Source organism: Periplaneta americana, chromosome 3 (assembly GCF_040183065.1).
Source record: "Periplaneta americana isolate PAMFEO1 chromosome 3, P.americana_PAMFEO1_priV1, whole genome shotgun sequence".
NCBI classification, from domain to species: Eukaryota; Metazoa; Arthropoda; class Insecta; order Blattodea; family Blattidae; genus Periplaneta; species Periplaneta americana.
In genome coordinates this window covers 162420397-162439389 of record NC_091119.1, presented here as the reverse complement: position 1 = coordinate 162439389, position 18993 = coordinate 162420397, and the positions used below count along the sequence as shown (strand labels likewise).

At 33.9% G+C, this 18993-nt stretch overlaps 1 protein-coding gene across 1 annotated transcript in view; it reads right to left on the bottom strand.

Annotated features, from left to right (window-relative positions):
- Positions 1 to 18993, bottom strand: part of LOC138696786 (bridge-like lipid transfer protein family member 3B) — a 100455-nt gene that overhangs the window by 67135 nt on the left and 14327 nt on the right. Inside the window, exons 2-6 of the mRNA XM_069822191.1 lie at positions 15726 to 15927; positions 14417 to 14608; positions 14036 to 14261; positions 11618 to 11784; positions 7100 to 7256 (exon numbers count right to left, since the gene is read on the bottom strand). Of these exons, the coding sequence (XP_069678292.1) occupies positions 7100 to 7256; positions 11618 to 11784; positions 14036 to 14261; positions 14417 to 14608; positions 15726 to 15927 (944 nt within the window). The remainder of the gene's footprint in view (positions 1 to 7099; positions 7257 to 11617; positions 11785 to 14035; positions 14262 to 14416; positions 14609 to 15725; positions 15928 to 18993) is intronic.

Sequence of the window (18993 nt, the reverse complement as noted above, 5' to 3'; positions counted from 1 at the left end):
CTCTAGAGTATGCCATTAGGAAAGTCCAGGATAACAGAGAGGGTTTGGAATTGAACGGGTTACATCAGGTGCTTGTCTATGCGGATGACGTGAATATGTTAGGAGAAAATCCACAAACGATTAGGGAAAACACGGGAATTTTACTGGAAGCAAGTAAAGAGATAGGTTTGGAAGTAAATCCCGAAAAGACAAAGTATATGATTATGTCTCGTGACCAGAATATTGTACGAAATGGAAATATAAAAGTTGGAAATTTATCTTTTGAAGAGGTGGAGAAGTTCAAATATCTGGGAGCAACAGTAACAAATATAAATGATACTCAGGAGGAAATTAAACACAGAATAAATATGGGAAATGCCTGTTTTATTCGGTGAGAAACTTTTATCATCCAGTCTGCTGTCGAAAAATCTGAAAGTTAGACCATTAAGTACGAGAAAAATTCGTACCGGCACCGGGAATCGAACCCAGGACCTCTCAGCTGTGCGCGCTGAGTGCTCTCTAACCAACTGAGCTATGCCAGGACCCGATTCACGACGCCGGCCGAACTCCTCTCGTAGTATCGTGTTACGGCCTTACTGCCTGCACTTGAGACGATACACGTCATATATGTACAGGAGCGCATATTACATGACTTTATGGCCATATTCAACAACAGTTTCTTTAAACTGTTAACATCATATATGTATCAAATATGAATGAGGTCTCGCCCACCTCATTATATTTTGCTCGACTAGTATGACTAGTCAGTTTGTTTTTATACCATTAAGTACGAGAAAAATTCGTACCGGCACCGGGAATCGAACCCTGGACCTCTCAACTGTTGTTGAATATGGCCATAAAGTCATGTAATATGCGCTCCTGTACATATATGACGTGTATCGTCTCAAGTGCAGGCAGTAAGGCCGTAACACGATACTACGAGAGGAGTTCGGCCGGCGTCGTGAATCGGGTCCCGGCATAGCTCAGTTGGTTAGAGAGCACTCAGCGCGCACAGCTGAGAGGTCCTGGGTTCGATTCCCGGTGCCGGTACGAATTTTTCTCGTACTTAATGGTATAAAAACAAACTGACTAGTCATACTAGTCGAGCAAAATATAATGAGGTGGGCGAGACCTCATTCATATTTGATACATATCTGAAAGTTAGAATTTATAAAACAGTTATATTACCGGTTGTTCTGTATGGTTGTGAAACTTGGACTCTCACTTTGCGAGAGGAACAGAGATTAAGGGTGTTTGAGAATAAGGTGCTTAGAAAAATATTTGGGGCTAAGAGGGATGAAGTTATAGGAGAATGGAGAAAGTTACACAACACAGAACTGCAAGCATTGTATTCTTCACCTGACATAATTAGGAACATTAAATCCAGACGTTTGAGATGGGTAGGGCATGTAGCACGTATGGGCGAATCCAGAAATGCATATAGAGTGTTAGTTGGGAGGCCGAAGGGAAAAAGACCTTTAGGGAGGCCGAGACGTAGGTGGGAAGATAATATTAAAATGGATTTGAGGGAGGTGGGATATGATGATAGAGAACGGATTAATTTTGCTCAGGATAGGGACCAATGGCGGGCTTATGTGAGGGTGGCAATGAACCTCCGGGTTCCTTAAAAGCCAGTAATTAAGTAACTGAGAATTTATCTTGTGTATTCCCACTCTTTTATGCCAGCCTTTTTAGAAGTGAAAGTCTTCTTGTTCCTTTCTCTGTAATATTATCTATGTAGTTCTTCCATGATAGTTAAAAAAAAAAAATAACTGTAAGATATTTTGCTGCATTAGTCTTAGGATTTTATTGTCATATTGTAAAGTTATGTACACCTCTATCTTGCCAGTGAGAAAATTTCATACTTCTTTTTATCGGTGTTTATGTTCATTAAATTTTCTACACATCAAGTCTTTAGCTGTGTTAGTGAATTTTGGGCAGTAACTTGTAACTGGGCATTTAGTGTTCTTGGTTTAGAAGTGCACATGACGAAATCATCAGCAATATAGGATTCACAGTTAAGATACCTATTACATTTTAACAACCAAAAGAATCAAATTTAGACATTTGCCATGACACACCTATTTTCACTTATGAAGTAATCAACAAATATATTTCTTATATCACTGGCTACAATACCTGCTCATATGGATAAATTGTAACATTTCCAATCATATATGCATTTCACACACTGTGGATGTCCCATTAGTAAACCATGAGTTTCAAGTTATTGTGTCGTGAGTAAAGAAACATCATGTATGAAAACAGCCTAAGTGAAACTTGATAACTTTGGTTAGGAACTATATGCACTAAAAGTTAAGAATGCCACCAAGTCCAAGTGTACTGGGATAGATGGGGTGTCTGTTGAGAGGGTTTCTGGGCCTGGTTCACAAGACCGAGAAATCTAACAACAGATAACTGAGTCTCATACTCTGGACAATGCAACATGTAAACCAGGTTAAGTGACGGTTAGGTCTGTTAACAATATACTGTTACTATTTCATTTTGAAACCATTACTGACCTTACCCACTACTTACATATCAGCATGTGTTTTATAAGATGCATTGTACAGTCCATGTGACTCAGTTATCTGTTGGAATCTTGTGAACCACAACTAGAAAACTATTAAATGGACATTACATCCACGATAGTACAGTTAGTGGAATTCTTAGCTTCTAGTGCATATAACTGTTATGTCTATTGGTAACTTAAAGTAGAGCTGTGATGTATATAGGTACTACATTCTAGCAGTGAGTGACAAGAAATTCCAATGCACGAAACAGTGAATTTCTCTAAAACAATTCTAAAAATATTTTATGCAAAATTTACTTGTTTGCAGATAGTGAATTATAAATACGGGTATACTAGTTAAAGTACTATTAAAAAAAAACTATATGACTTTACTGCGTTCATGTGAAAAATGTTACACACAACAGTTGTGAAAAGTACAACCTTTATAAGAAAGTCCATTACTGAGGAAATCGGCCTGTCATTACAGGGGACCCATCATGTGGGAGGATAAAAGGAGAGTGTTGTTGCAGCTGTAAGATCTAAGGCACAGAATAGAGGAGGGACAATTTATTAGAGTAAAGGAAGGAGCTCCTACTCAGAGTACTCTATCGAAGTTTTCGTTTTCAGAGTACCTATTTCGATCACGGAAATGATGAGAAAACTTCATCCCCTGGAAGAGATGGCTTTGAATTCCAACAGGATCGTTTGACTTCGTATTTTTCTCAACACACTCGTAGTGCAATGCTCTGGATAAAATGAGTCACCCGCAATAGAATCCATTAAACGGAGATGACACATGATTAAAATCTATATATTTAATTTAAACTGTGGCGGAAAATTTTATGAAAACTATACATCCTGTGAGATTGTGTGATGTCTCAATCGAAAGCTAATAATATTAATATTGCGGGAAAATCTAAATGGTTTGTAATGAAGCTCATAAAAAGCTTTAAATTAAAAAAAAAAAATTAATATGTGCGTCCATCGCAGCAAACCATATACCATAGGACATCTTGCAGTTCATCTCCTAGTGTTGTTCACGTCACATACTGACTTTAAATGTAGACTACTTCATCTTCATTTGAGTTATTAACACAGCTGTGTCAGGTTTTTGAAGGTCATGAATGGTGTCAGTAATGTGAAGCTTTGTGTATAGAGAAAAAACTAAGGTTCAAATAATGAAATTTCAAACAATAAAACATCGAGTTTCCCTAAAACGATCACAAATGTAGTTATCGAAGCCTTCTTTACATTCGAGATGTTGACGTCACAATATCATGCTTTTCGAGACCTCAATAATAATGGTTTCTTCATCTTTCAACTGTCACATATTTTTTTCGTGTTTCAAGATACATGTGTTTTTTTATCTGGTGTTACTTAAAAAGTAATAGAGTTGTTACGTTATGAATTTAGTTCCTCTTTATTAGTTCATTATTATGAGTGTAGCTGGTCGACCAAGAAAACGTCGTAGAACTTTTAGAAATGTAACTGCATTGAGAACTCATAAACAACTATGTACAAATAATGTTGTTTGTAACAACCTTTCAAGAAATGAAAGAAATTATGCATGAAGATTGTATTACATATGACGATATTAGCCCATTGAACGAAATGTGTCGTCGTCGTCGTCGTCATCATCATCATCATCATAACAGCATTTTATTGTGGTTTTCTATCTCTATCAAGCAGCAATTGCTGCTACAAGCCACTAGTGTAACTTTTATTTCACACTGTACTGTCCTGACAACTTACAACATGTTACCATGGCTGTAATGGAAGAAAATTATTGTCCTCTACCTCTACTTCTTATAAGACAGAAGATCAGCAATTGCAAAATTTAGACTTGTGCCTTGAAAACATTTTATATACCTCAAGTCGTGAATATGTTTAAAATCTTCTTGTGTGTGTTTGCAAATAAAAAATTAGAATAAATGTTTTCTATGAAATTTTCTTAATCAGTTATTTTAAGGACACTAGCCAACAAAGATAAGTAGTTGTGGTCACTAAGCAGGTCAGAGGAATGTGTGTGAGAGCAACAACGCATCCTATTACATGAGCTGGCTAAACTCACTCCTAGTACTAAACAGGCATGACGTTGCTATCAGAAAAAGATGCGAACAAAGGACCCAAAAGAAAATTTCGGACTTTTTTTGAAAGAAATACGTAGTGCAGAATCAATATTCAGATTTGCTAATACTGTACCTAATGCACGCACTGTATAATTTTTTTTAATACACGTGATGCTTTCATGTACACAACTTATGAGTCAGTTTTGTAACTTTTTAACTCTAAAAATAGGGAATATATAACATAGTGTTTCCGAAAAAAATAGACAACATTTTGTGCTTTGATAACATTTGATTATAAATAACCGACATGTTTTTTCTTTTTTTTTTGTTACAGCATAGTGGATGTGATCAAATTTCTGTTGTCAGTACTGATTATTACCCAAGTAGCATTAAAGCTAGCATATTGTTAGTGTGCTAGCATCATGGCGTCTATACAAGAAAAAGCTCAATGTGTGCTATGGTTTGCAGAGTTTAAGTCTGTTGTTGCTGTTCAGTGTAACTTTAGACAAACATACGGTAGAGAAGCTCCAACGTACAAATTAATAATTGCATGGTTTCATAAGTTCAAAGAAACGAGGTAGAGTCGCAAATCTCCTGGGTGGCCAAGCACTAGTGAAACAGATGTCAAGCATATTCGACAGTCTTGCATTAGAAGCCCAAAGAAATCACTCAAACGTCGCAGTTTGCAGCTTCAAATTCCGAAATCAACTCTACATGATGTTATGTGAAAGAGATTATGATAACACGCATACAAAATTCAATTATGACACAAAATCAAACCAATTGATCATTCAAAACGTGTCGAGTTTGCAAATGTTATTCTAGGCAAGATAGATGATGAAACTTTCTTGAAGCGTGTTCTATTCATATATATATATTATTTTTTAATGTATCGAATACATATGAGGTTTCCATGCAGATATTCTGCGTCATCGTACGATGAAAGAGTAGTGAAACAGAGAAAAATTCTCTCCAGCACCGGGATTTGAACCCAGGTTTCAGCTCTACGTGCTGATGCTTTATCCATTAAGCACACTGGATTCCCATCCCGGTGTCGGATCGAATCGTCTCAGTTTAAGTTCCACCTCTTGGGTTCCCTCTAGTGGCCGCCCTCTGCACTACGTCATAGCTGTCTATGAACATAGGACAATGTCCACATATGTGCGAAGGTGCACTCGTTATGAGTGACTGATTGGGCGTGATCCGACGGAATAAGCCCCATCTTAAATCACAAAGTGATTTACGCATATCATATATATATTATTTTTTAATGTACCGAAGTACATATGATGTTTCCATGCAGATATTCTGCGTCATCGTACGATGAAAGAGTAGTGGAATGGCGAAAATTTTCTCTGGCATCGGGATTTGAACCTGGGTTTTCAGCTCTACGTGCTGATGCTTTATCCACTAAGCCACACCGGATTCCCATCCCGGTGTCGGATTGAATCGTCTCAGTTTCATCGTGTTCTATTCAGACGAGGCGACATTTCATGTCAATGGTTACGTAAATCAGCACAACTGCCGAATCTGGGGATCTGAGCAACCAAATGAGACAGTGGAATTTGTCCGAGATTCTCCCAAAGTGCAAATTTGGAGTGCCGCCCTAAAAACGGTGCCCATATAGAAACTTAACAAAATTTAAAAAAACTTACATACTGTGTGAGAATATCTGTAACAAAGTCAACTTCCTAGCTGAATACAATTAAAAGTTATCAAAGCACAAAATGTTGTCATTCTTTTTCGGAAACCCTGTACTTATTATCCGAAATTTTGTTTAGCCGAAATGGAGTCAGCCCCTTTTATTTAGGTTCACAGAGATTGTATCGTATTGTGATAAAAAAAAAACATTGGCAACTCACATTCAAAGAGAGACTATTCATCATTTGTTTCTAGGAACTAAGCTTTAAAGCAAAGTTACGACTCAGCCTATCTCTAAGATGTGTGTTAATAACGAACCAAAAGAAAGGATGCAGAACTTATCAGCATATGAGAAACTCTAGCAAAATTAATTAATTACTCCAGAACACTGGTATGAAGATGACAAATGATATATGTAATTGTCAGAGACTAGACTGTTGAATACTACTTCTACAACATTCTACTTTCCCAATTGTAGCTAATTAAACCAATGAAAAATAAAGAAGGCCAATATGTAAACTCTACTTCCTGTATTTATACTATTTACAACCACACTAATAATATCAGTTTTATTGAACTGTACTATTTTACACATACGTTTTAAGAAGTTAACTGCAATGTCAGTGACTTATATGGGAAAATATTAAGATAATTTATTAATTTTCTTACAAAACTATTCTGTGGTATTTTCATTCCAGCTTCAAACGACAGCCAATCTATATGCGAGCAAGAATGTGCAAAGCATTTACACTGTTTATTTCCTGTTAAATTGTAGGCTAAAAATATGAAATTTGAATGTATATATATAAATTCAATTTCTTTTTAAGAAAAGAGGAAATAAAAAAGGGTTCAATTTCTTTAGTGTATTACACTGATTCTGAAAAGTGACCCATCTTACCTCCGGGATCGTCACACAGATGAAGATCTATACGCTGTGATAGAAAATGATATGAAGTTTCTACGACATCATAGCGACTGAAAATACGTGAAATAGCACTTTTTTGATCTTTGGTCCTAGCTTGTTGAGAGATCTGAGCTTGGTACTCTGGCAATACCTGCAAAAAAAAAAAAAAAAAATAAAATACAATTTTTATGACAAAATCGTTCTGTTTATAAGCTAATGTTTAAAAAGAAGCATGACTAATTACTCTACTTTTCATTAGAACAATGGCGTGCAGTGGGTGTCCAGACAGGGGAAGGTGATTTTTTTAAATATACGACAGCCATTAATATTGTGACAGAGCTGGGGTCCGATCTCGCGACTGGTGGAGGGATTGCATGGTCGGGCGTGGTTCGGCACAGGTTGCGCGCACGTCTGCTTCCTGTGGCATGTGCTGTGGCATAGAGAGGAGGGAGGAGAGGAGAGGAGAGAGACCGACCGCGGCAGAGAGGGGAGATATTCAGATTATTCGAGAATGCCATCTCTGGACATCTGGGGAAATCTCTAGCATCGTAGAAATTTCTCGTAACTATGGTTTAGTTATAAATACAACACGCGAGTGAACTTGAGTTAGTTGTGTTGTTGTAATCGTTGGACAGCAAGCCAGCCAGTCTTGTGTAGCAGTGAAGCCAGCTTTGAGACCGAAGTTCGACTTGAGTTGTGTCCGTAACTGTGGAGCCGGAAGTCCTGAGTTTGAGTGCAGTGGACCGCAGTTGGGGGACCTGAGTTCGAAGTTCAGTGGACTGTCTCTGAAGGTCTGGGGTTCGAGATACTGTGAACTCGAGTGACTGAGCTAGAAGAATTAGCCAAGGCAAACGAACTGTGAACTGAGAACTGACAGTTCTGATTTGTAAATAGTGCTTTGTGAACATTAGTTAAGATTAACAGTTCATCGTTGTTCTCAATAATCCAAGTAAATTGTCATTGTCGTCGGTGGAGTGCAATAACGAATACTGTGTTACTGTGTGGAGTGGAAATCCCATTGTTGACGGGAGTAGAATTAAATTGTAGAAAGTGATTATTATTGTTTTGAAATAAAAGTTACATTGTTGAGTTGGAATAAATCTACAATATTTTATTAATACCTACATGGCAGTCAAATCTAAGGGAACGGCACTCCTACTGTTTCTTGACACTACATTCTGGAAAACAAATCGCCAGCTCTCACAGACAACATTCTTGCCATCTCATGGCAGTACAGCGTGGCAAGTGATCTTTCGTGTAACTAGTGAATTGTTTATTTAAAGGAGAAGGTACACCATTGGCCTGCAAAAATTTCGTGAAATTCATTTTTTTATATTTCAGCTACTATAAAAGCTAAATGAACAAAACTTTACATGTTTAATAAACTCACATTACACTTTGCAAACCATTATTCAGAATATTAAAATAGCTAATAATTACCTGTAAAAATAATATCTAAGTTGTATAATGTAAAGCACTTACATAATAAAAAGCATAATTAATTAAATATCTGCATGATTCTTTTAATGGATGTTTTAACAGGGGGTGAAACTGAGAAAGGAGTTTCTGGCAGCAAGACTGTGCAGGCCATTGTTTTGTTGTCCGATCACCAGAAGCGCTAAATATTTCAATGGAATTTTCTGATGGATGCTAGTGGGAAGCACTGTTGTATACGAGATATATCTCGTAGGCAACAGAAAGCCATGCAGAACAACAAAATAGCCGCCATATTTCTTTTGAGATGAGAGCCTGATGACTATTTTATGAGTCATTTGTATGTTTATGTTATTTAATTAAGAAAGTAAGTGAAAATTTCATCAAAACAACTAATATTTTATTTATACTTGTTCTGTTGGAAATGTTTACTTATTATCTTAATAAAATAACATAAACACACAAAAGAAATAACATTCATCTTTAACAATCTTTATAATTTGATCAACAAAACTACCAATGTCACGCTCAAATTTTCAAATGTTAAGCTTCACAGCCAGATCACCAGGAGCACACCATTTGTTATCAATTGTTACTTTCGTTATCAAATGTTTAAATTAGTTACTTTTGTACTTTTATTACCACTAGAATCTAAATTCACGATAATGGTTGAACCACACTCCGTAAATAATAAATATAGAGGTCAACACAATAAGTCTCAAGCTTGGTGCAAGCCTTCGAACACTCCTCCGAAAAGGAAAGAAGGAAAAAAAAGTATTAAATGTAAATAAAACGTGTTCAGTAGTTTTGGATAAAAGGCTGTAAAAAGAAATACGGACAGAATGCCAAAAGGCATTTTTTAAATGTACATAGGAAGTTAAATGTACATATTTCCATAAGAATATCGATATTATTTTTATATCAAATATACTTTCCCCATGAGAAAGTAAATATTGAACTTAAATGAGTTATAGGTTATTAATATTGGATCATTATTATTTTGTGTAACACACTGAATATTCAGGTATATTTGATACAAAATTCATAAAAAATCTTTACTGTAATATATTTTAATATGTGCGCATGCACACACACAAATAAATATGTAATATTAAAATTCTGTGCCTCAGAGAACTGCGAATCTCAACTCTAGGAAACAAAGTCATGTTGACTTCATTCTGTAAGAGGAGACTCCAACAGTCCAATGTATCATCCTTGACACACCAATCATGTAGGTATCTCAGATTGAAAACTTGACCATCATAGAATTGCTATTATGTAGCAACTCAATATCTTTTTTTCTTCACTGATACCACTTTTAAATTTAATATTATTTACAGAATCCTTTCCTTTTTAGGGGAAATCAAATAACAGTTTTATAAAGCATTCAAACTGTTTTTCTTTTTTTTGACCAATAAATTTTCGATATTTGCCCCGACTTTACAAGCAGTCTCATAGATGTCACTGGTATTGAAGAGTATAGACCACTTACTTCGTCAGAGATTATCCAGAGTGCACCACAGACAGTCGGTCCACATTACTCTCTCAATGAAAGATGATGGAGAATTGTTGGGATATAACAGGGGAGCCAAAGTGTCCGGAGAAAACCCCTGTTTTGTTGGGACAATAAGCTTACCCAACACAAGTTATAAATCCAGAGTAGAGCAGGATTTGAAACTGGCCCCCCTGGCTTTTAAGCCCAGTGCTCTAGCAATGAGTCACTGTAGCAGTCATGTGTACAAATTAGGTTCCTAAATATAGCAGACAATATGCAAACAACTGGAAAATATATGCTAAAGACAATTTTTTTTGTTTCAAATGCTGAAAAATACAGATACCGTAAAACGGGGTGACTATATATGCTGGGGGGACTTGATACGTTTTGTAAATTGATGTTTCAGAACCGAAACATCAACCTACAAAACGTATAAAGTCCCCCCCCCGCCCCCTGTGTATCTAGTTACCCCGTTTTATACGCTGGGAGACTTGATACGTTTTACGGTACAGATAAAACTGCATGATGATACTATACATACTCGTATATTATGATATTCCAAGTGTCACAATGAAATACCTACATCTGATTATTTATCAAAAAGTAAATAATAAGAATATGAAAGCTTTTTTGGTACACTAGTTCAATTATATAGTAAATTTTAATTAAATAATAAGAATGAAAAGTTAAAATCACTATTGAAAGAGAGGAGACTGCTGTTAGTGGACGAGATTAAGGAGAATGCAATGAAGCTAAAGGCGATCCCAAAAGAGGACTTTACAGATTATTCTGAAAAGTGGAAGAGATGCTGGGATGCGTGTGAGGTCCCCACAAGTGTACTTTGAAGGCCAAAAAGGTGCCAATATCCTAGACAGGCTACTAAAATCTAAATATTAAATGGCTGGATATTTTCCAGACAGATTTCATAATATTATAAATTGGATATTAATTATGTGTTATATGTCACTAAATAAGCACATTCGAAAGTAAAATATACCCACTTTTTTATTTATTAAAACTAACATTTATAAAACTTTTCATACTTTTATTTCGTGCTTCACGAGAACAAGACAAAACTAATGAGTTCAATGTAGACACATTATATATGATATGAAACCAATAAATCTATATCATGTCTATTCAAAATTTACATGTTATGCTAAACAAAATCAATATGAGAGTTGATAAAAATGCACAAAAATGCCAGTATTATGGAACTGTACAGGTGACGAAATGAATTGGCTTAAAGAGTGTTTCCACTACAATAAATCAAATCTCTTAATTAGATTCTACCCTTTATCTGTATTCAGGTCATGTATTTGGTAGTTGTAATACATATTTTTATTAACACTAGCTGCATATGTTTATATAGGCAATCAAACATATTTATAATTAAGTATACTACTGAGATCATATCCTTAAAAAAAAAAAAAAAAAAAAAAAAAAAAAGCAAGGAAATGAAATGTTTAGTGTATGACTTATTCACTTGTAATGAGTAAAGACCTTATGTCATTTGATAGCTTCTCACCAGAAAGCTGGGTTCACTGCCCAATGATCTTTCCATCAAAACTTCTATTTCATACCTCTAACTTTCTAGCTGCTTTCTTTATCCTAGTCAATTCTGTTGCCTTCTGCACAAGCCCAGTCAGTGAATCAAGAAAATGAAGTGCTGCCTTCAGTTGTGAGTCTGTTAGTACCCACAACAAGTCATCTAAGATCAACACCAAACGTGAGCCCATGATGAAGCAATCTGAAAATGATTAACACACAAGATGACATTAACTGAGTGTTAGGAATCCTAGATGTCCTGTTTTATCTGGGATAGCTCCCTTATTAGGAATTTTGTCCTGGCGTCCCAACAAAGTCCAATCGGGATGATAAGTGTCCTGTTTTTCATTAAAGAAGCTCAATGCATAATTTTTAAGTTCTCACTCAAAAAGCTTACACTGCATCTTCAACAAAAGTTTTCTTGAGAAGAGAGAGAATTTTGCCAATGTTATTTTCTTACAAAAAAAAAACTTGCAATATTTTCAGAAGCTATATTAAACATTGAAAGAGATGAAGCAACTGTTTCTGGGATAATTGAGAAAAATGAACTGGACCTGTCTTAAATGCCTTGGCAATTTGAATTGGAACAATGTTAGAGAATCCTACAGTATGCTAAAGGACACATTTCCTGCAGTCAATTCTCTCATCAATGAAGTTTTTTTTAAAGATTTCATCCTTTTAAAAGTATTTGTAACTGAAGAAAAAATCAGAAAGCTGGACAATGCAAGTGTTACAACAAGATGTCAGGAAACTTTTGCACACATAAGAAAAACTTGACTCATAATAACAATATTTAAGTGTTGTTATCCTTCAGCTTGAGTCTGTGTGACTCAAATGCTTCCATTGAAAGGATTTGCTCTTAGCTGAACACTTTGTGGATCAAAGAGAAAAAAAGTCTTCCAAGTAAATTTTGTTGTTCAAAAAGTATTACAGTATTGTCTCAATATAATGAACTTCTGTTTAACGTACTTTTCAGTTTTATTTACATATTTTAAATACACTAAAATCCTATACATTATAATGCAAAGATATTTCATTTTTACATACGAAAATTTTTAAAGTTTATATTTTTTTAACTTCTGCAACTTTATTTCATCTATTGTTGACTGCAGAGTTCATATATCACGTGTATCTGTTTCTTTATTTTGAACATGAAGGCTGGAAACTCAATATTGCATGTAAAGTACAGCATCTTACAAGCATATGATCTTTATCCTATATTGTTTCTAGCAAGAATGACGGATTTTCAAGTCATTGACTGAACTTCTTCAACAGTTTGTAGAAGATAAATTTTTATAAAAGAAACCAAAGTTAAGAATTTCTTCAAATTTTATTGATTGTATTGTGTACCACGTGTATGTTTGTTGTAAATAGTAATTTTTTAACCTAAATAATTTCTGTGTTAGAATTTTAAAAATGAGCAATATGTATATTACTTACTCTTTTGTATAGGCATAGATGATGTCTTGAGTTTGCTAAATCTTACTAAGATTGTAAATACAGCTGTAGTAAATTAAAGATAAGAGATGTTTTGGAATAACTCTGTATTATCTAATGCAGAATCAAAACAACTTCATTTGGATAAAACTTCCTTTTTCATTAGAACGTATGTTTCAATACTGTACTTTCTGAATAATATCTTTTGATTTCATACTCTTGAAAGCTGTCCACAAATTTTAGAATTAAAAATAAATTTACGTTTAATGGTTTATGGTACATTAAACTGACAGGTGCATTCTGCATTAGAAAAAACCGTTTCCCGATATCTCATATAATTTTTAATATTTAAAACTGTTTTTTTACTTAATTTTATCCACAATTAATGCCTTAACAAAACTGAACTCTACCATTTCAATATATGAACGAAAAATATTTTTCTGACTTTCTTCTCAATGAACAAAAAATTTTAACTTTTTTTTTTTGCATAAAAAAATTAAAAAATAAGAACTAGTTAAGATATAACAGTACCAGAGGTCAATTTTGTTCTTCTCTATGAAATACAAATGCTTGCAAAATTTCATTCAGTTATCTAAAAAATTGTATGAGTTATCAGGGAAACATTAAAAAAAAAAAAAAAAAAGTAAGTTATGGGAAATGGGCGACAAACTTACTGAAAATGTATATTGTTGAATGATACATCCTCTCAGGTTTTAGGTCATAAGTAGAGAAGTAATGGTGATAATTAAATTTTTTTCACTAAACTAAAGAGGAAAGTCCATTTAACAGAATAAAAATATATAAAAAATCATTTTTTTTAACCCTCAATGATGTACATGACCCCTTAATGGGGATACCTTTACCTTTTACTCATCATTAAGTCTGCAACATTTAGTGAAATGCAATACACTACACTTATTTAAAAACATCGAGAAAGCTGTTTTTGCCTCTACTTTCAAGCCCTTGATTGTCGTATAGCCTAATCATGGTAAAAATTTTTTATTGAATTTATTTACCTGATATTCTTTTCTTAATGGTAATCCTACACCGAGCCTGATTGGTCAGCAATCTAAGTGGAGTGAGGTCTTGATCTTTTGTAGATTTGGCTTCTATCCTTACAGTCTGCCATTCCAGTTCCTTGAATATTAGTAACTGGCCACGATCCGGTTCCTTCAATCTTGTCATTCGTAAATCGCAACGTTGCCATGATGGTGATTTGGATTCTACCATAATACGCTGCATCTGTTAATGTATAAGAGAATTCTTTTGAAATGTGAATGTCCAATTTAATAATAATAATAATAATAATAATAATAATAATAATAATAATAATAATAATAATAATAATATAAAGTAATAGAGAACACAGTGGATATAGTAGTGATTGAGATACATACCTGAACTGAGGCTATGAATGCCGGACTTTTAAAAGTGACCTGAACAGTATTGACAGAAACTGTCATACCGTCTATAACTTTATTAATGAAACTATATTTTGCATTGCTTCCATACGATGACAGACCATGCTGAGTAGACATTGAGCGAAGCTCTTCACATGTCTCCACTTCTATGTGTACTTCATCCAAGCTCTGCCAACATAAATGGGATTAGTGGTAGAGGGAAACATATATCATACCAACAATAATAACAATATTCCAAACTTGTATAGCCACTCAAGAAGAAGACAAGTATATTATATAACTGCTAATGTTTCCTAATTTAAATGTGCGAGATGTGTTGATTAAAGTATGGTTTACACATTGCTGCTTTTGACATGACTCACTAATTTCTTCTGTCACCACATTGATGCTTTTCTGGAGTGAATATCTGGCTGAAAATCTTCGTTTTTTACTAAATAGCGCACAGTTGTAACGCAAATCTCGTATTCTGATTCGTAATGAGCTATAGTTTCTACTTTCCCAAAACTCTCAATTACTTGCACTTTTTCTTTCAATACTAAGAACAAGACATTTTCTTTTGACCGTCATGGAAGACATTTTGCACAGAAGTTAGACAGTACCGCCACTCAAACAGTAGGACAAAGACCAAATGGTGCACGGATCTGCAATTGTGTGAAAGTTATTGGGGTTATTTCTTTGAAAGCAGATAATGACTATTTTACAAGTTGAGAAATACACCACCTAACACAAGTAACAAGTGACTGCTCGCCGAAAGTGCGCAGAAGATTCCTACGACATACTGTACAAAGATAAAGGCTTCTAGAAAACCAGGGTGAGAAAGACAGTTGGATAATCCGCCGATCGGTTAATAGGGTGACGAATAATCGGAGTTCTACTGTACATACTTCCTTGTTCTTATATTCATTTTACTACAAATTAACATGAACAACAATGTCCTTAAAACTGAACTAAGTTTCCAATACAGTTCAGTGTATTGACTTTCTTTAAGTTTAGAGATATGAAGAGAGAGAAAGAGATATGGAGGGAGGAGACGAAGAAGAAGAAACTGTCGTAGAAAGAGTTTTTTCTCAGTTTTAAATTGTTTAGTTCAATATTTTATCATTACCGTACATTTAAAAAGGGTTAAAAACGAAAAATATATGTTTCATGAATGATCTGAAGAATTTATTATTCTAATGAAAGGGAAATATAATAAGTGTCTTGTTTCTGCATAAAAAAAGGAGAGAAAAAAAAGGGAGAAATAAAGATAGAAAAAAAAAAAGACGTCTTAAATAGCTTTACTTACCAGGAATATTGGTACACTCTTAAGTTTGGTCCACTGAATTCGGAAAGAGACACGGTTGCACCAAGCACTGGTGAGTCTTAACCATGATGGTAATTCTAACAATTCTGTTAATACGATTTCATCAAGTTCTAAGTTGGATAGTTCACCTTCACCTTTGAAGGTACTTAGATTGATTTTGTCTGCAGACAAATTCTTGGTGAACCTGTAATTTAAAATATGTAAGATTACAGACTGAAAATTATTAATATACGCAAAAAAATTTACATTATCTATTTAAAAAACTGTATAAAATATCTGAATTATCTAAGTAATGAGGAAAGAACAGAATACTCTCCTCTTTTTCTCTTGCTTTATAATTATTATCATATACAGAACGTTAATGAAATAGGTTCAAATATTTTTAGTAACAGAAGACAATGGAAGGACCAAAATAAAATCCCTTGTGTATTCTAACCTTTCTTTTTCTTTTTCAATGCAAACGTCCGATACTTCAGCTCTTAAATATTATTGTATTTACTTTGTAAAACAGCAGCATGATTAATTATAACAATTAATGACCTCAGATTAGGGTATGATATTAACTAGTGTTGTTGATCAATCAAAATATTTAATCGATTAACTATTTCAATTTACTCGATAGATTAATCGAGTTTTGATCGATTTGAAAAAATGTTTTAATATACTGTAATACATAAAACTTTTTTTTTCTGTCTAGCACTTCTCCACGATCATTCAATTTAAATCCAAACGTTTCACTGAGTTTACCTCTCAAATTCTCATATGACATAATGGAGTTTACACTTTTCACAAACCACGGAAAACTGATTTTGTTTCTTTATCAAACTAAACACACAACTTTCATATACAAACTTAGTACAGAAACTGCAACTGCAAAAGTACAGCGGTCGAAACAGAAGACTGGCCTCTATTGTAATTGAATTACTATATTTTAGAAAGAGAAGAAGATAGTTACACTCTTACTTGGACACAGTGTAGACATGGCTATTTTGTAAGGGATAAGGGGGACGAATCCCAGAAAAGTATGTATTTCATATGCTAGGAAGATAAGCTGAAAACAAGGTGGAAGCTTTCTTGGAAAACCATAAAACTTAATAAAGGTTTCGCATTGTGTTTCAACTTTCAATAGAGGTAGACTAGGTCACTGTCCTCATATCTCCATCTCTTTCTGAAGTGTTTGTGCAAAGATTTTCCCTACGCTAGTTAGAAAATAACAATACTATTGTGCTTTTAAGTAAGCAATTTGCAAGAAATGAATATTGTCGGAATTTTTAGTAGGAGTTTGTATTAACAAAATAATAATTAATATCTACTACAACCGACTAATTTTCATCAATTCGATTAAATACTTTTGATTGATTAATCTTACAACATAAATTGATCGATTAATCGATTAAATTCCACAACAGTAATATTAACTCAACAACAATGAAAAGTCCTGTGTTTGTATCAGTGTGTACCTGACCTTCAACAGGACGGTATTGGTGGGCTGGGAGAGGAGAATAGTCTTCTCTCAATAGCTAATTTAAGTATTTATTATGTAACCAAAATTTATGTTAACCGCTTCTTTGCATTAAATAAATAACATTAAAAAATAACAACTATAAAAGCCTGATTACTTAACTGGCATAAACCCTGGTGCTGTAAACAATATCTAATAATAAAAACACATTCTTACTTGCAACTGAACAAAAATCTCAAAATAAGACAATTTTTTGTGATACAGTTGAAGATCCTCAGAAAGACAAGTAGCATTATCCCTTTTCTGCAGGCAGCTTAATCTTGCAAGCACTTCATGTTGTATTCATTTAAGAAACACAATATGCTCAATATACTTTGAATACTGGACACATTGTTAGGGTGAGGAAAAAGTAGCAGAGAACTGTTCAATTTTTATTGATTCTATCTTTAACCTATCAATATATATATTTGTCTGTAAGAGGACAAAGCCCCAATTACAATAGACAGTGCAAAATTATAGTCACTAATGTCATAAAAAAAAGGTAAATACAGATATACAAAAAAGTAAAAATGAAAGTTAAAAAGTAACAAATAGATAGCAATATTATTCTAAATCGACTATCTTCTATATTTTAATAAGAAAAAGTTTATACTTAATATAGGAAATTCTGAAATCTAAATCCCATATTTTACATAATTCATTGAATTTAGTGGTGAATTTTTATGTGATGAGGTATTTGGTTTTTTATAATGTGATAACTGGCGATTTCTTAAATATGATGTTCGAGCATTAACATGGATTTGTGACAATATTTCGTTATTATCCAACAGACCGTCGAATTCCCTCTGATTGAGGTTCTGGCTGATATGTACATCTATTATCAGGCAGTATATCTCACTTGATGATATGTGTCAGAGGAAGAACAATTGTTTGTAGTCTATACATCTGAAGTCTGATTAGTGTAATATGTTATTAATCAGCGATGTATTCAATGGAATGAAATGTACGAAATTATACTGACATTCACAGAACTTCTTCCCAAGGTCATTTAGAATGTAAACGCTGATGTAACTATCTAGGTAGAATTCTCAATAATTAAGATAATGAAACAATTTAATCTTAAAAAAGCAGCAGTAAACTATTAAATAAAAATATACAAAATGTTAAAACAAAAGCTTGGAAAATTACTACTTTATTTAATAAAATAGTTCGCGCTTATAACACAGAATGTTCTAAGACATTCCTTGAAGTTGCATAACACCTTTTTGTGTTTTGGTCTGACGTTTACAGCAGATTAAAAAATTCACTTCCTGCTTTGGTAACACGCATATGCTGAATGTTTACATTACGGATTCCCAAATAAACTGGGTGATAGGGTACATATTTTCACACCGCGTCTCTTTTAGAGTTTTACAATTCAGTTCCTTCATCATGTTGCGAATGATTTTACTGTTTATCGTTTATTTTCTTGCATTATTATTCAAAAGACGCACTTAAATGAAATAATTTAATATGCACCCAGTAGGAAGACAAACTTTCGTTTCCTGGCTTACACACAAAACATGTTCTCTCCAATTGCAAAATGAAGACATCTGACTTCATTTATAAATCTTATTGTGCGGTTTAAATATACAGGATGAACCGTAAGTAATCTCATTAATTTCAAGGAGTTATTCTTTGAGGTATTTCAAACAAAAGAGAGTAATAAAATTTTGCTCGTTTTTTTCTTTCTTTCTGAGAATTTTTTTTTATATAAAACATTTCATTGTGTGTTTTGAGAAGACCATT